At 48.2% G+C, this 15835-nt stretch overlaps 2 protein-coding genes across 5 annotated transcripts; one reads left to right on the forward strand and one right to left on the reverse strand.

The window, feature by feature from the left end:
• Positions 1 to 245: 245 nt before the first annotated feature.
• Positions 246 to 6406, reverse strand: LOC113446281 (F-box only protein 44-like). Its single transcript, XM_026715873.2, has 6 exons — positions 6243 to 6406; positions 5070 to 5341; positions 3763 to 3943; positions 2594 to 2692; positions 1456 to 1588; positions 246 to 1215 (listed from the first exon to the last, which is right to left on the reverse strand). Exons 1-6 carry the CDS (start codon positions 6317 to 6319, stop codon positions 1096 to 1098), a joined length of 882 nt encoding a protein of 293 aa, XP_026571658.1. The 5' UTR covers positions 6320 to 6406; the 3' UTR covers positions 246 to 1095.
• Positions 6407 to 6426: 20 nt separating this feature from the next.
• On the forward strand, positions 6427 to 13920 carry UBIAD1 (UbiA prenyltransferase domain containing 1). 4 transcript variants are annotated; one of them, XM_026715868.2, is made up of 4 exons: positions 6427 to 6749; positions 9371 to 9567; positions 11222 to 11761; positions 13153 to 13920. In XM_026715868.2, exons 3-4 carry the CDS (start codon positions 11263 to 11265, stop codon positions 13638 to 13640), a joined length of 987 nt encoding a protein of 328 aa, XP_026571653.1. In that variant the 5' UTR covers positions 6427 to 6749; positions 9371 to 9567; positions 11222 to 11262; the 3' UTR covers positions 13641 to 13920. The 4 variants fall into 4 exon arrangements, with proteins under 4 accessions (XP_026571653.1, XP_026571650.1, XP_087771222.1 ...); XM_026715865.2 differs by lacking the exon at positions 6427 to 6749 and adding an exon at positions 7630 to 7794; XM_087915096.1 differs by lacking the exon at positions 6427 to 6749 and adding an exon at positions 7768 to 7986.
• The last annotated feature ends 1915 nt before the right edge of the window (positions 13921 to 15835 follow it).

The following is a 15835-nucleotide window of genomic DNA, read 5'->3' on the forward strand; positions in this document are numbered from 1 at the left end:
GGCTAATGGTGGAGTCAATTTTGAACTATTTCCTCTTTTTGATAAAGGCCTCAAAGTGCAACTCGTGCACAATCCAAATATTGCCATTTTTAGTCACGGACAGATAAGGCACAGAAATAAACGGTGTGTCACAGTGTTCCTGATTTATCCAAATATTGCCATTTTTTTCACCTAGAAAAAGGAGGTTGTTTTTTCTCTTTAATTTTATACCCATTTTATGGACTTCAAAGCATCCTGGAACACAGTTTAACAAAAAAAATCCCAAGTGACTTTAATTTTACAAAATAATTCAAAAGCATCCGATGACAGCAAGAGATACGAGACGTTTACAAAGAGTTTTCAACCATGGAAAACTGAGCATTAGAAAGGAGCCTGAGTAGGACATTCCTAGCAAGCAGATTCCAAAGAAAAGATGGTTTATCTTCACATTTCTTTTTTTTTAAACACCTTGTTTAACTACATCCTGTACTCATGTTCAGACAACTAAAATAACCTTTGACAATTTGGCCTGGAACTTCAGAGGTCTTTACTGTTTAAATATATTTCAGATCAAAACTGCCTCTGCATTTGCCTAAAAGAAACAGGGTGGGAGAAAGCAAATTATAGTGAATATCGATAATTAGCAAGTCACAATCGAGGCATTTAACACATTAAAAAAAAAATCAAATTCCCCTGTTGCCTGCATGTATTCTGGCTTCATATTTGTTCTCGCTCGTCCCAACATTGCTTGTGAAGTCCGTGTCTTGGTCACAGAACGTGCGCGCAAAAGAGCCTTCTGTGCTGTCTCACCTGAACTTTTTAACAATAAACATGGAAATTACCTCCATAATCCCTCGCCCAAACTTTTAACAGGAAAGTTGAACATGGGAATTACCTCCATAATCTGTTCTCCTTGCTATTTCCCCCCACTTCCCCATGATCTGAAAATATTGCCATTGTCCCGTGGAATGATCAGCAGCATTTATGGTTGGTGTGCAAGTGTAAACATACAGCTTTCAGAAAATACGTAGAAACAGAGAAAATTCCCTCCCTTCTAAAACAATATCAAAGCATAAAAGTGCTAAATAAAGAGCCCTGGGCTAGCCATCCCCCTCATCATACTAAATCAACTGCAATGCTACTGTTGGTTACTTTCACTGCGGACCGCCAACCGACTCTGTGCTCAAAATCGATATAGCGCACTCCAGACGGATAATTGTCAAAGATGTACGAAACCTACAAAGGAGAAAAACACTTGAACAGTTGGGGTCTTGGAGAAGGAGGGAATAGGAGAGGGTGGGGGTGGAAATTGCTATAAAATGCAAAATCTACCTTTGGTTGCTAGGGGTTTATTTTAATTCCTAGAACACAGCGTTGGAAGGGACCTTGTAGGTCATCTAGCCCCACCCCCTGCTTGAGCGGGAGAGTCAACTCTACACCGTTTCAGACAAAGAGATGTCCAATGTTTTGTTTTACCTCCCGCCATTCTTCCACAGTAGGCACTCGTTCTCGGACTTCAAACATCTTGCAGTAATCTTGGAGGACTTGACAATCGGCCGAGAGCAGCTTCACCGTCAGCTGGTAGTGGGAATTGTCCACATTAAAATACCTGTTTTTCCAGAGAAGAAAAAAGGGGACAGAAAGAAGCCGGCATCAGCTGGCTGCTTCCAAAGGCCATTTTGGGTCTGAAATAACGTAGATCAGAGGTCTCAAAACTTGGCAACTTGAAGACTTGTAGACCACAAGTCTTCAAGTTGCCAAATTTGAGGACCCCTGATGTAGAAGGTATCGTAGGAGGCAAAGTAAAAACCATCTCTTTGGACAGCCTAATGTTGGAAGGTAAAAAAAAAAACAACCACCTTACTTCCAGCTTAACTTATATCCTCTAAATCAGGGGTCTTCAACCTTGGCCGCTTGAAGAATTGCAGACTTCAACTCCCAGAATTCCCCAGCCAGCCAGACATGTCCACAAGTCTTCAAGTAGCCAAGGTTGAAGACCCCGGTTCCAGAATGATAAAACGGTCAATCTCATTTTAACCAGCTATCTTTGCTCGCTTGAGTTCTGGGCATCGGAGGTGGGTCTTCAGCCGGTTCTGAGCGGTTCTGCAGAACCGGTAGCGGAAATTTTGAGTCATTGGGAGAACCGGCCAATCCCACCTCTGACTGGCCCCGCCAACCCCATCTCTTCTCTGCCTCCCGTTGAGTCCCAGCTGATCAGCTGGGTCTCCTATAGTTGCCCTGCCCAGGAGAACGGAGCTGGAAAGCAGGTTAGGGAGGTTGGGGAGGGAAAGGGGATTTTGCAGTATCCTTCCCCCTGCCACGCCCAACAAGCCACGCCCACAGCACTGGTAATAAAAAAAAATTGAATCCCACCACAGCTGGGCATGAAGAACCCAGCCCAAACCCCAAGCATATTTGGCAAGCAGTAAGGACTAGAAACTTGATTGTTCTCCCCCTTCTTACGTGAAATACAACATTTGGTGAAGCCGAGTTTTCTTCTCAAGAGAATATTTGGGGCGTTTTGAGGAAAAAGAACCCATTCATCATCATACAATTCGGTCCCATTCCCCACCCTATTTTTTGGGGTTTTTTTTGCATTCTACACAGTACTCACCAATCCTTCACAGTGATTTGGGGCTTCATTTCATCCATTACCCAGTTTGGGATCCCTTTATCCTTCAAGGTGACCCGTTGTGCCTTCTTCACAAAAAACCTAAAAGAGGGGTAACATTCCTCGCCTGGAGAAGGCAGTGGAGGAGCCAGAGAGGGTCAGAAGTCAGAAGCCCCTGAACGAAATCCCCCTTCTGCAGGCTGTACGGTCCTCAACTTATGACAGTTCACCTAGCTGACTGTATTGAAGTCACAACAGCCCTGAAAAAAGGTGACCTGGGACCATTTTTCACACTTAACGACCATTGCGGCATCCCCACGGTCACACGATTTACATTCGGACGCTTAACTGACCCACATCGATGATGGTCGCAATGTCCCAGAGTCGTGCAAGATCCTCCATTTGCGACCTTCTGACAAGCAAAGCCAGATTCACTTAACAACGATGTTGCTAATTTTTTAACAAGCGCAGTGATACTGTCAAGATTCTGGCAGTTCCCCCCTATTTAAATCATGAGTCTTGAACCAAACTTCCAAAACTTCAAAAGGATTTATTGGGAGTGAACATGCCGGCACTGCCTGGGTGTAGCCAACTCTGTGGCACATCATTCATGGTCACCCTTGACCCTGGTTTCCCCCCCACACCCCCTGGGTGTATCCTAATTCATATTGTCCAATGGGATACATCCATAGTCAAGAATCATCAATCATGCTCTCCAGTTAGAATTTAGCTCAGTAGAAACTTCAGTCACCTAGAAACTATCTTTGAAAAACTATGGAATGCGCTTTCAATTTCCGAGCTGCCGCACTGCTCTTTCAAACCCCTTCCCCTCCCCCGCCCTTTCTGTTGGCAACTCTAAAAAAGACTATAGAAATGTTTTATGAGTTGACAGATACACTGAACCAACATGGCAAGAAAAATCGCAAAATGGAGCACTAGTCACTTAACAAATTTCTCACTTAGCAATACAAATAAATGTTGAGTTCAATTGCGGTCGTAAGTCAAGGACCACCTGTACAATCTCAGACTCTTTGCACAGGCCTGGTTTGGACCTGGGGGTGGGTGGGTGGGGGGGCATCACTCCTTCCCAAATCCTGGGCATCGTGCAAAGCTTCCCAATTCCTGGGAAGACAAAGCCCCGGATGTAACCCTGTTATCAAAATTTAAAATACCTCAGGCCGCCATTTTGATGCCATGTCGGGACAAAGCACGTCCAAACAGTGTCTGGAAGAGGAGATTTGCGTTTTGTCCTAAATATCTTGGGGAAGTGCCTCTTGAACCCTCTGGGCATATCCTCGGGCATCCAGTCTGCCATCCAGTCCGCAGAACGCAGTTCCCAATATCTCAGCCCCGCTGCAGGAAAGGAGGAGGAGGAGGAGGAGGAGGAAGAGGAGGAGGAGGAGGAGGAGGAGGAGGAGGAGAAAGGAGAAGATAAAGAAAAAGAAGAAAAAGGAGAGGAGGAGGAGACAGAGATGAAGAAGAAGAAAAAGGAGAGGAGGAGGAGGAGACGAAGACAGAGAGGGAGGAGGAGGAGGAGAAGGAGGAGAAGGAGAAGGAGAAAAAGGAGAGGATGAGACGAAGACGGAGATGATGATGGAGGAGGAGGAGGAAGAGGAAGAAGGAGAAAAAGGAGAGAATGAGGATGAGGCAAAGACGGAGATGATGGAGGAGGAGGAAGAAGAGGAAGAAGAAGAGGAGGAGGAGGAGGAAGAAAAGAAGAAGAAGAAGAAGAAGAAGAAGAAGAAGAAGAAGAAGAAGAAGAAGAAGAAGAAGAAGAAGAAGAAGAAGAAGAAGAAGAAGAAGAAGAAGAAGAAGAAGAAGAAGAAGAAGAAGAAGAAGAAGAAGAAGAAGAATTAACAAGAAATGACCGGGTGTTGGAATTAGAACAGAATAACAGAGTTGGAAGGGACTTTGGAGGTCTTCTATTCCAACCCCAGCTTAGGCAGGAAACCCTATTGGTCCACCCGGTTTGCCAGTTCTCATCTGGGTCTCTGCTTTCCCTCTCATGGCTTCCTTTGCTAGACTTGAAGCACTCCCTGCATGCTGAAAGCTAGCTTTTTGGGGGGCTGGGGGGAGAGAAACCCTTGGCGCTGTGGTTAGAGTGCAGTACTGCAGGCTCCTTCTGCTGACTTTGGCAGTTCGAATCCCACCAGGCTCCAGCTTGACTCAGCCTTCCGTCCTTCCGAGGTGGGTCCAACGAGGACCCAGATTGTTGGGGCAAAGAGGCTGACACTGTAAACCACTTAGAGAAGGCTGGAGAGCCCTATAAAGCGGTATATAAGTCTAAGGGCTATTGCTATGGCTGTTCTCACTTGCATTCTTGCACACAATGCCGTGCGTGCAAATTCCCTGTTCCCTAAAAGGCCTGGGCTCCTGCGTGTGTCAGTTAACCGCATGGATCTTTTTGGGGGGTGGGTGGGGGGTGGCTCTGTCTTTTGGCAAGGCTCCAGGAATCTCCACCCGGCTCCGAAGGACAAACCTCTTCCGCAAACGTTCCTCAGGAGATTCCTGGCGCTCAAACTGAAGAAGAAGGCCCTCCAATCGGGAAGGCTGCCTTCCAGCTGCTCCAGGCGGAAGCCCAGTTGTTCGCATTTCCTCTTCCAGACCACGGGGAGGTCTACTAGGTAACGCCACCGTTTGCAGACCAACCGGCAGTTGTGGATCAGGTCCAGCTTGGGAACCCTGGAGAGCACGTCCAGGAAGAGGTCCTCCGGTAAGTCCTGCAGGGTCAGTTCCTTCCTCTGGAGAGAACTGAGAGGGTTCAACAAACATCATGAGGACTAGCGCCCTCAAATCCCAAGGACACAGAACGGTTGCAAGCAGGAAGTGGGCAAAAAAAAGCGCCATCTGGTTCCTAAAGCTCTCTGGTGCAACTCTGGACATGCTCAGGTGAACTCTTGCCCCTTTGGCTGGACATGCTGGAAGTGTAATCAGAACCCAGGTACTTATTATCATAATATGTGGTGGACTTGTATGAAAGCAAGAAAATATTGGGTGAAAATATGTCACACGATTGGATAAGATGATCAAGCAATCTATAGATCTGAACCCAGAAATAGTTTTGTTGGGTATAAATGGCGGAGGGCTGATAAAGGGACCATAGATCTAGTTTTGCATGTATTGACAGCAGCGAGGATCGTATTTGCACAATACTGGGAAAATTAGGACGCTCCATCAGAGGAGGATGTAATTCGGAAAAAATATTTGATTGTGCAGAGATGGATAGATTGACATTAAAAATAAAGGACAAAGAAGACACAGAATGTTTCCTTAACATGGAACAGATGTTACCAGTGGTTAGAGATAAGAGGTAGGAATTAAATGAAGATTATTGCTATGTCTGGACATGCTCAGAGGGGCATTCTTGCTCCTTCTGCGCCAACTCTGGACATGCTCAGAGGGGCACTCTTGCTCCTTCTGCTCCAACTCTGGACATGCTCAGAGGCACTCTTGCTCCTTTTGCTCTTTCTTGCCAGGGTCTTCGGGAAGGAGGGGCATTTGGCTTGGCTGCCTCTCATCCTACGGGCTTTTTGGGGTGGTGGGTGGGGGATGCAAAAGCCGGCGAGACTCGGCTTGGCCTCCCTTCCTGTCGGGCTGGGTTGCTCCCTCCCCGCCCGCTGCTCCCTAACCTCGGGAGGGTGGGGGGTGTTACCTGGCCCGGGAAGAAGGCGGCGGCGACGGCGGGCAGCGGGGGCGGCAGCAGCAGGCGGCGGTGACCAGGGGGGACATGGGTCGCTCGGCGGCGGTCAAGGAAATGGGTCTCTTCGCCTTAATGCCAGGCAAGCCCAGCTGATGTCAGTGTGGGCGTGGCCGGCGGAGGGGCGGGGCAAGCAGCCAGGAAGGCGGGTCCCACGGCCGGCTGAGCATCAGTGGAAACGGGACCCCCATACCCTGGAGGTGGGGGGTGCACCCCAGAGATTGGACTCCAGATCCCATCATCCCCTGCCGGCCCAGTCTTTCCGCATAGAAAGCAACCAGGACTGGGGAGGGAGGGGAGGCGATTGCCCCCCTCTTTTTTTTTTGCAAAGCTACTAAGGAGGCTTGGTTTGCCGAGCCTCTGAGCACGTGCAGAGTGCCCGGGAGCCGCAAAACCTCAGGATTTCCGCGTTTCGGGAGGGAAAGGGACGTTTTCTGGTCTTTGATTCCCGCTCAAGGCAATGTAAGTTTTTGGATCGGGGTGGTGGGGAGATACATTTTTGACAATTCTGGATGGTGCAAATCTCGAGTTTTAGCAAGGGGGTTGCCACGAAAGGTTTAGTTTTTGGCGTGTGGAGATAGTTTAAAATTAAAAAACGGAGGCGTGTTCAGTAGCCCAGGATAATTCAGTATAAAGGTGAAGATTTCACTCGATGGCACAAAAAGTTCGTTCTTGTTTTGCTTTTGAGGCTGGGGTTGCCTTTTTTCTCCCGCCTTCGTGGCAAGTCAGCCCAATCGGCTTCCTCGAACCGAGCAGATAGCCACGGCGTTCGGCCAATAAGCAACGGCAAAAGCGCTTGATCCTTGGCCCCGCCTTTGCCATTCCCGGCCCCGCCCACAAAAAAAGGCTGGGCTCTCCGATATCAATAGTAAGGCAAGAGTTCTGTCCCTCCCTCTTGAAAGGCAACGCGAGATGGCGCATGTGCAAGGGTCTAAGCGGCCTGCGACCCCATCTCTATGGTTAAACGTACGTTGCTGAAAAGTTTCCCCCCTTAGAATCCAACGTCTCTCGGGTGTGAAGGTCATGGAGGCGCCCCTCTACCGTAATACCCAGAATAGGCGTGCGTTATTTTTTTTTAAAAAAATCCCTTCATAGGCGTCAATAACTGCACAGGAAATACGATTGTCGCCCATTTTGTTCCAGTAGTGAATTATTGAGCCACGCTACCGTATTTCATAGAATAGACGCCGCCGTGCTTTACGGTCCCCTCACCCTTCCCTTCTGAAAATGCATTTTATTTTTCCTAATTCGGTGCTAAGCTGTTTCTCTGGCGTTTGGGGGCCGCCTCCTTTTTTAAAAAAAAAAATATTCCGGGAAGTTCGTGAAGGGAATCAAGCGGGTTGTCCTTGAGGAGAGGCGGAAACCACGGCCGCGGGGCCCGAATTCCGGCCTGGAGCCTTTGGGAGGCCCGTCACAGCCCTCCCTCGTTCCCTCCTTCCCTCCCCCGGTCAGGGGCGGAGGCGGCAGGGAGAAGGTTCCCGGGCGAAGCGCCGCCCCGTCCCGCCTGGTGAGTCCTGAGGAGACGCTCCCGGCCTCCGACCCCGAGACCCGTGGTCCACTGCGGGCCTGGGACGCCTTCTGAGCGGGAAACAGGGCAGGCCTTCCGGCTGTCATCCCAGCCCTTCCTTCTCGGACCCCCAAACCAGGGCCCAGGCCGCGCCTTTTGGGCCTTGGGGTCCCTCCGGGTTTCTGAGGCCTGGTAATTCGCCACCGAGGCCCCTGGTGGGGGGAGAGGGGCGACAAAAACGGTTTTAAATGCTGGGGGAGGGGGCTTCTTACAGGTAGTCCTCGTTTTACGACCACAATTGAGCCCAATTTTTCAGTTGCTGAGGGGAAAATTCAGTGAATTTTTGCCCCGCTTTAACAACCTTTCTTTTCCACGGTTGTTCAAGTGAATCCTTGCAGTTGTTAAGCGAGTTAAGCAGTTGTTAAGCGAGTTAAGCAGTTGTTAAGCGAGTATCATGGTCGTTAAGGGAATCTGGCTTCCCCATTGACTTTTGCTTGTCAGAAGGTCTCAAAAAAGGGGGGATGGCTTGACTCTGGGACATTGCAACCGTCATAACTATGAGTCGGTTGCCAAGCACCTGAATCTTGAACATGGGACCGTGGCGAAGCTGCGACAGTCGTAAGGGTGAAAAATGGTCCTAAGTCACTTTCCCCCCCACCCCAGTGCCGTTGTAACTTTGAATGGTCACTAAATGAACGGTGTGGTAAGCCGCGGACTACCTGTAGTCCTCGACTTCCCGACCACGATTGAGGCCCAGAATTTAGGTGGCTAAGTGAGAAAGTTTGCTAAGTGAGTTTTGCCCCATTTTGTGACTTTGCTTGCCACAGTCGTTAAGTGAGTCACTGCAGTTGGTAATTTAGTTAACACGGTTTTTAAGTGAAACAGGGTTCCCCATTGGTTGCAAAAAGGGGATTATGTTACCCCTGGACACTGCAGCGGTCATAAATATGAACCAGTTGCCGATCGTATGGATTTTGATCACGTGACCATAAAGGAGGTTGTGATGGTGTTAAGTGTGAAAACCACTTAAAAGTCACCATTTCCATTGATGACGTAACTTTGAATGGTCGCTAAATGAGCAGTTGTTGACTACCTGTCTTTGCTGTATCAAACCAGACAGTTCCCGAAGTACAACCGACTCAATATTTACTCTGCAGAACTCTAGAGTAAATGCCAAGTGCAGGGTTTTGCACGAAAACAAATCAAACACGCTTAAAAGTTAGCGGTTTTATTTCATGAGGTGCCCCTTCCATGCATAAACACACAGTTTGGCATGTGGTTGTTTTTTTTTTAATGGTTGATTATTATTTTTTTTGCACCACTTTTTGAAAGATCTTGCCTTTGTAAGGGGTTTAATTTATATTTAACTAGCCCAAAGAATAAAGCCATTAAAACAACAGCATGCCAGTGGAGGTTGGGTGTGTGTGTTGGAAACCACAATCTGCCTTCTTACTGGGAGGGTGCCTTAACTCCAACTCAGCCAGCCTCAGATGACACCGGGAATTAGTCCATCCACTTGGATCCTTCATGTCTTGCCACTAATCTATCCGGTTCTGCCTCCCTCTGTTTCTCCCAGATTTCGAAGTTAAGAACTCTTCTGATTACGTGATCCAGTTATACTACTAGAAAATGCCTGGCTTCTTGATATAAAGCCTGTTGGTCTGCATAACCCAACGCTGCTAAATTACAACCTGCTGAGGTTTTTTTCCCCCACGCCTCTGCTATTCTGGAGAAAACGCCCGATCTGCGCAGAATAGATCCCGGCCCCTCCAGGTAAGGCTGCTAGGGCTCCAGTTGGGGATTTGGGAGCGCTGCTTCTGGTATGGGAGACCTGCAGTAGTGGCCCTTAGGTGTTTCGGTTCCCATCCTTCAACCCCCATCCTCCCAGGGAGCACGGCCAGAGGTGACAGACGGATGAAGTTGTCCGCAGCGATTAGAGAGGGAGGATCAGATTGCCTGTCTCGGCGCCAAACGATTTGGCAGGTAGAAGGTTTTTGTTTTTGTTTTTTTAAAAAAGAAAGTTGTACTTTTTATATGGCTCCGTCTTTGATTAAAAGCATGTTTTGCTCAGGAAATTCTTTGCACGGAATCAAGTTGGTGGAATCCATCGCTGGAATTTCAACAGGAAAAAAATAATAATTGATAGCTTTCGTGTTACTATGGAATTACCCCTCCCCATTAGGTGTGCTGAGTGGCTGCTGGGAATTGGAGTCCTACCACTTCCTATTTTTAAAAAAGATACGATGACCTCAGTTTCTTTGAAATTCCTCACAGGAAAGGAGGGCTCAGAACCATCCACGTTTCTTTTTTATTTTTCCTCCCTCCATTTGGAATTCTTGGATCAGGCAGGAGCCCTGCAGCAGCTTTGCGCTGCCGGCATTTGAGAGCGGCACTCAGGGCGAAGGAGATTGCTGCGCCCTTGAGTTGACTTTCTTGGCCTCCAACAAAGTGAGAGCTTTATGAGCGTGAGGGAGACTTCACGGGGGTCATCTCTTAAAGGGGGTGAAATCAGACTTCTAGATGAACAAGGCAGCTACTTCTCTCCCCCTGAGGGTCAGTGAAGGAAAACAATTCTCTCTTTTTTCTCTCCCCTTCTCTCTCTTCCTTCTCTCTTCTTTCCCCCCTCTCCTCTCTCTTTCTCCCCTTCTCTCTCTCTCTCTTCCTTCTCTCTTCTCTCCCCTCTCTTCTTCTCTCTCGTCTCTCTCCCTTTCTCTCTTTCTTTTCTGTATCTCTTCTCTCTTTCTCCTCTCTTCTCTCTTTGTCTTCTCTCTCTCTCTCTTTCTCCTTTTCTCTCCATTTCTCTCCGCTCTCCCACCCTCCCTCTTTTTCTATCCCTCTTTCTCTCTCTTTTCTCTCTTTCTCTGTTTCCCTCCCTCCCTCCTCTTTCCCCCACTCCTTTTTCTTTCTCTCCTTCCCTTTCTCTCTCTCTCTCTTTCTGTCTCTCTCTTTCTCCCGCTGTCTCTCTTGCCAAACTGATCATTTAACACAGTCCTTTAGCAGCTAAGGGCTTACTATCAGTTGCATTGTGGATTTGCAGTTTCAGACATATTACAGCAATTCTTTAGCTAAACTGGGTATTTAGTTGGCTATCTCTATTTCTATGCCTGTCTAGAGTCATTGACTGGGATGGGCGGCATAGAAATTCAACAATTTTTTAAAATAGTTTAGTTGTCTTAATTTTTCCACTTGCTCCCTTTGTTTTTGTTTTTTCCTTAGCTCTTTCAGATCAGTCCCTGGACTTTGAAAAGCATATCCTCACCTGGGGAGAGTCTCTTTCCTCTTTTCTTTCTCGCCCTGTTTGCCCAATTTTTCCTCGCCAACTAAGTGTCTCCTTCCTCTCCGGAAGCACCTTCCAGGAAAAAGAAAGAGGAAACCATTTAAAAAAAAAATAGCCATCGCATAAACTTTTCTTTCTTTCCTTCCTCAGGTCACTTGTGAGCACCCGTCCTTTAAGGAGCGTGCTCAGCCATGGAGATGGAAGACGAGACGGAGAAGATCAACATTGGGACCGAAAGCCTCCCGAACAGCGAGACCACCGACGAAAGAGCTCCGTTCAGCAGCTGGCCCCACAAATGTACCTCCTATGTCCTGGCTCTCCGGCCGTGGAGCTTCAGTGCTTCTCTCACCCCGGTGGCCCTGGGGAGTGCCCTGGCTTACCGCTCCCAGGGCACCCTCGACCTGGGGCTCCTGGTTGGCAGCGCCGTCACTGTCCTGGCAGTCCATGGAGCCGGCAACCTCGTGAACACCTACTATGATTTTTCCAAGGGCATCGACCACAAGAAGAGCGATGACCGGACTCTGGTGGATCAGATCTTGGAGCCTCAGGATGTGGTCCGATTTGGGGTCTTCCTATACACTTTGGGTTGCATTTCAGCGGCTTGCCTCTATTGTTTCTCCACCCTCAAATTGGAACACCTGGCGTTGATTTACTTCGGAGGGCTCTCCAGCTCTTTTCTCTACACCGGAGGTAAGCAGGGCTTTTCTGTGTGGTCTCCCTTCCGCGCTGTGGAACACAGGAGAAAGCGGGGGGGGGGGGGGGGAATCTGCATCCCATTAAATGCTGCCAGTTTAAATTTTAGACCAGGCTCAGAAATTGAGTTATATGGCCTGTACGTCCGAATCAAAGTTGGAAAAGAAACCAACATTGACTTAATCTTGATTTTATCCTGCTTCCATGAATCAAGGGACAAGTGACAGTCAGGTTAGAAGGCTGGTGTGTCACAGAGCTCTCTCTGTGTTTTTGTGAGTACAGATGTGACTTTAATAGTTGCTGGGAAGCTCTTTAGCATTAAGGGCTGTTCTTCTACACTCAAGTCTAGTAGCAGAGAGATCTTCCCCATCACCTCTTCCTGGAAACGCTTTAATAGCAACAGCAGTAGCACTTAAGCTTATATACCGCTTTATAGTGCGTTATAGCCCTTCGTAAGCGGTTTACAGAGTCAGCCTCTGGCCCCCAACAATCTGGGTCCTCGTTTTACCCACCTCGGAAGGAGGGAAGGCTGAGTCAGCCTTGAGCCTGGTGGGATTTGAACTGCCAAATTGTAGGCAGCTGGCTTCAGAAGTAGCTTGCAGCACTGCACTCTAACCACTGCGCCACAGAGGCTCATCTTTAAACTGCCAGAGCCATTACTCCTGGGATCTTCTGCAGGGAAAGCATGCCCAAGAGCACTTAGACTTACGTACCACTTCACAGTGCTTTACACCCATCTGTCTTAAGTGGTTTACAGAATCAGCCTGTTTCCCCGAACAATCTGGGTCCTCCTTTTACCGACCTTGGAAGAATGGAAGGCTGAATCAATCTTGAACCGGTCAGCATCGAACTGCTGGCAGTAGGCAGAGTCAGCCTGCAATACTGCATTCTAACCACCACGGCACCTCTATGGCAGCGAATTGAATTTTCCTCCGTGGAAAGGCCCTGGGGAAGGGAAGATTTGGGGTGGGGGTCGGCTCAGGAGCAGATCCAGCCATCATGTTCTTAGTTATCCCAGGACCCTAACCTTGTAGAGCTGTTTTTGATATAATATTAGGGGATTCTTAAGTGCTGTTTGTTAGTACGGAATGAGACAATTCGCCACAGGACAATTCAACAAATGACAGTTAAATGAATTTCAACGGGAACCGTGGCCAATAATGATAAAATAGAGTCAATCCAGAAATACAAGAGTTAATTTGGACGAAAACGTGGGTTGCCACTAATAAAAGTAACCGAATGAAATGAATGAATGCACCGTTGACTTGTCCCGTGGTGAGTTGGCCGTGGCGTCCTCGGCCCTTGTCCGTGGAACCTTCTGCCTCAGGAGAAGCCAAGATCTCCTCTGCTGGAGGTATTTAACTTCCCCCTCCTTGTCGTTGTTGCAGGCATCGGATTTAAGTACGTTGCGCTGGGTGACGTGGTCATCCTAATCACCTTTGGGCCCCTGGCTGTGATGTTCGCCTACGCCCTCCAGGTGGGCTACCTGTCCATCTCGCCCTTGCTCTACGCCGTGCCCTTGGCCCTCAGCACGGAGGCCATCCTGCACAGCAACAACACCCGGGACATGGAGTCCGACCGGCAGGCGGGCATTGTCACGCTGGCCATCCTCATCGGCCCCACGCTCTCTTACGTCCTCTACAACAGCTTGCTCTTCCTGCCCTACCTCATCTTCTGCGTCCTGGCTACCCGCTACACCGTCAGTATGGCTCTGCCTCTCCTCACCCTGCCCATGGCGTTTTCCCTGGAACGGCAGTTCCGGAGCCAAAGTTTCCTCAAAATCCCGCAAAGGACAGCCAAGCTCAACCTTCTCTTGGGACTTTTCTACGTCTTTGGCATCCTTCTGGCTCCCCCTGGCTCCCTTCCCAAACTCTAGGGAGACATACGGGAACAGAAGGTTTCCTGAAAACAATCCTTCTCAAAAAGCTTTCACAGAATACACAAACACACACACACACACACACGCACATACATGCGCATATATTTATATATATATATATATATATATATATGCGTGTGTATAATTTATAATCTTCACCAAACTACACAAGGTTTTCTTTTTTTTTCCCCTGATCTGCGAATGTCAGATTTCCTGAAATGTTTCCTTTTCGCGAAGGGAGAAATCATCTTTATAAAAAAGTTCTCGGTCCTCTTGAGTTTGCTTTTTTTGCCGTTGTTTCTTCCTTTCTCTGCATTTCATACATCAAAAGGTTTGCGCTCCGGGCCTAGAACTCCCCAAGGCCACGTAATCAAAATCCCTTTTAAAATAGATTTTTTTTCATGGTGGGGTGGGGGGAGGGAAAACCTCACTGGCAAGGAAATAGAAAAAAAAAATCAAAAGCGCTAAAGCAAGTTAATCACCGCATCTAATGCATTTCGTTCCCCCAACGTCTACTTTCCAGTCTTAAAGCTTCTATTGGAGGGAGCTCTAGCGATTTCTTGTGGTATTCTAGGAAAAAATGACTTTGGGTCATTTCCCAGGCTGTTCTCAGAACCCGGTACCGGATCTCCTTTAGAGTTCAGGTGCCGACGTTCCCCATCTTCTTTGAATAAGCAATGCCTCCCCTTACTAATAGAACCCTCCACGGAGTGCAGTCGTTCCCATTTTCTCTGGACATCGCTGTCCGTGTTAGAATTGCAGCATCGATTTGCATGTTCCCTCTGCCACCCTTCATAAAGTTGCTGGCCGCAGAGTCTTTGAGAAGAGTCAGATAAGATCTGCCAATCATAGTTTTCCCAAGTTTTCCCTTGCTCCAAACACCGGTGGGCCTGAAGGAGACGCTGAAGGAGCCCAAATGTCCCATGCAGTGATAACTTTGAACAACAGGAATCGCAATTTTTGTGGGGGGAGGGAGACGGGCCCCGGATTGACACCAAATCAAACCGGATTTTTTGCCTTTCTCTTTGCCTCTTACGACGAGAACAGCGGTGCTTATGTGGACGGAGCTTCGTAATGCTTCGGGCTGGAGATAAGATGTAACGTGGTTATTCCCGAAGCAAGCAGAGATGACTCTCATCCTGTTCACGCGGGTGTTTTGATGAGCATTGAAGAGGTGCTGCTGGTTTACGATGGTTGTGGATGGTACCTCTCCAAGAGTCTAAGGGGAGAGCGATCCATGGCTCCCCTGATGGATGTTGGGATACTATTAATCTATACAGAGGCTTGGCACCCTGCAGGATGAAGCACACCGGCATTTGAAGGGAATTCTTTTGATGCTTCCGGCTGGGCACCCGGAACTGGAGCCTTGTTTGCTGCGTTTTTCAAGCTACCCCTGGTGTCCTTGCTTCCCTCTTCATGCTGGGCTTGTTCACCCACCCGCACACCTGTGATTTCACACAAGGATTACCTCCCATTTCGGGGTTCCGAGTCAGCTTTCTGTCCCACCAAACCCTCACCACCCAGCCTCTAGGTCTTCTTTCCCAACTCAGGGGTGCGGGGTGTGTGTGTACGCGCAAGGCGAGGCAGTTTTATGAGAATTGAGTATGCATTCTGAAGACCTCAAGAGAACTAGGTGCTTGTTGGGTTGTCACTGTCAGGCACTGACCTCAAGACTGTCGGCTGCCCGTTTGGCCACCAACGTGTATTTTACAGACAGCGGAAAACAATATAGTCCTGTTGCAGGATGTGAGAAAGAAAAGGAAGAAAGGGAAAGAAAGAAAGAAAATAGAAAGAAGAAGGAGGGAGAGAAAAAGAAAAAAAGAAAGGAATAGAAAGAAAAAACAGAAAGAAACAAAGCTGTTTTTCAGGCTCACATTCTCTTTGGGTAAATTTGCTCTGATTCGTTTTGTGTCCTGCTTTTTTCTCTGCTGCCTGGAGTTCTTCTTAGATTCTGTTTGCCGCAGATGGTTTTGATATGTCAAAATATCTCTGTTTCTGCTCAGCTGCCCCACAGAGTTGCTGGCAGAAGAATAAAGCTGGCTTGGCAAACGCTAAGCCTCGCCGGATCTCCGGGGCCTTATCTGGCCGAAGGACTTAACGCCACACAAAGATTTAAAAAAGAACATTTGGGACTCCAGCTCCGGCGCTGTTTGTTTTTATTGACACCTCCATCATTTTCAATAATAATAATA

Source organism: Pseudonaja textilis, chromosome 18, assembly GCF_049901715.1.
Source record: "Pseudonaja textilis isolate UNSWEBS1 chromosome 18, rPseTex1.2, whole genome shotgun sequence".
Classification (NCBI taxonomy): domain Eukaryota; kingdom Metazoa; phylum Chordata; class Lepidosauria; order Squamata; family Elapidae; genus Pseudonaja; species Pseudonaja textilis.

Coding starts and splice junctions, on each gene's coding strand:
- LOC113446281 (XM_026715873.2), bottom strand. CDS start 6,319: ATGTCCCCCCTGGTCACCGCCGCCTGCTGCTGCCGCCCCCGCTGCCCG. Junction 3,944..5,069: donor GAGGAACGTTTGCGGAAGAG/GTTTGTCCTTCG, acceptor CCTTTCCTGCAG/CGGGGCTGAGATATTGGGAA. Junction 2,693..3,762: donor CATCAAAATGGCGGCCTGAG/GTATTTTAAATT, acceptor CCCCTCTTTTAG/GTTTTTTGTGAAGAAGGCAC.
- UBIAD1 (XM_026715868.2), top strand. CDS start 11,263: ATGGAGATGGAAGACGAGACGGAGAAGATCAACATTGGGACCGAAAGC. Junction 11,762..13,152: donor CTCTTTTCTCTACACCGGAG/GTAAGCAGGGCT, acceptor TCGTTGTTGCAG/GCATCGGATTTAAGTACGTT.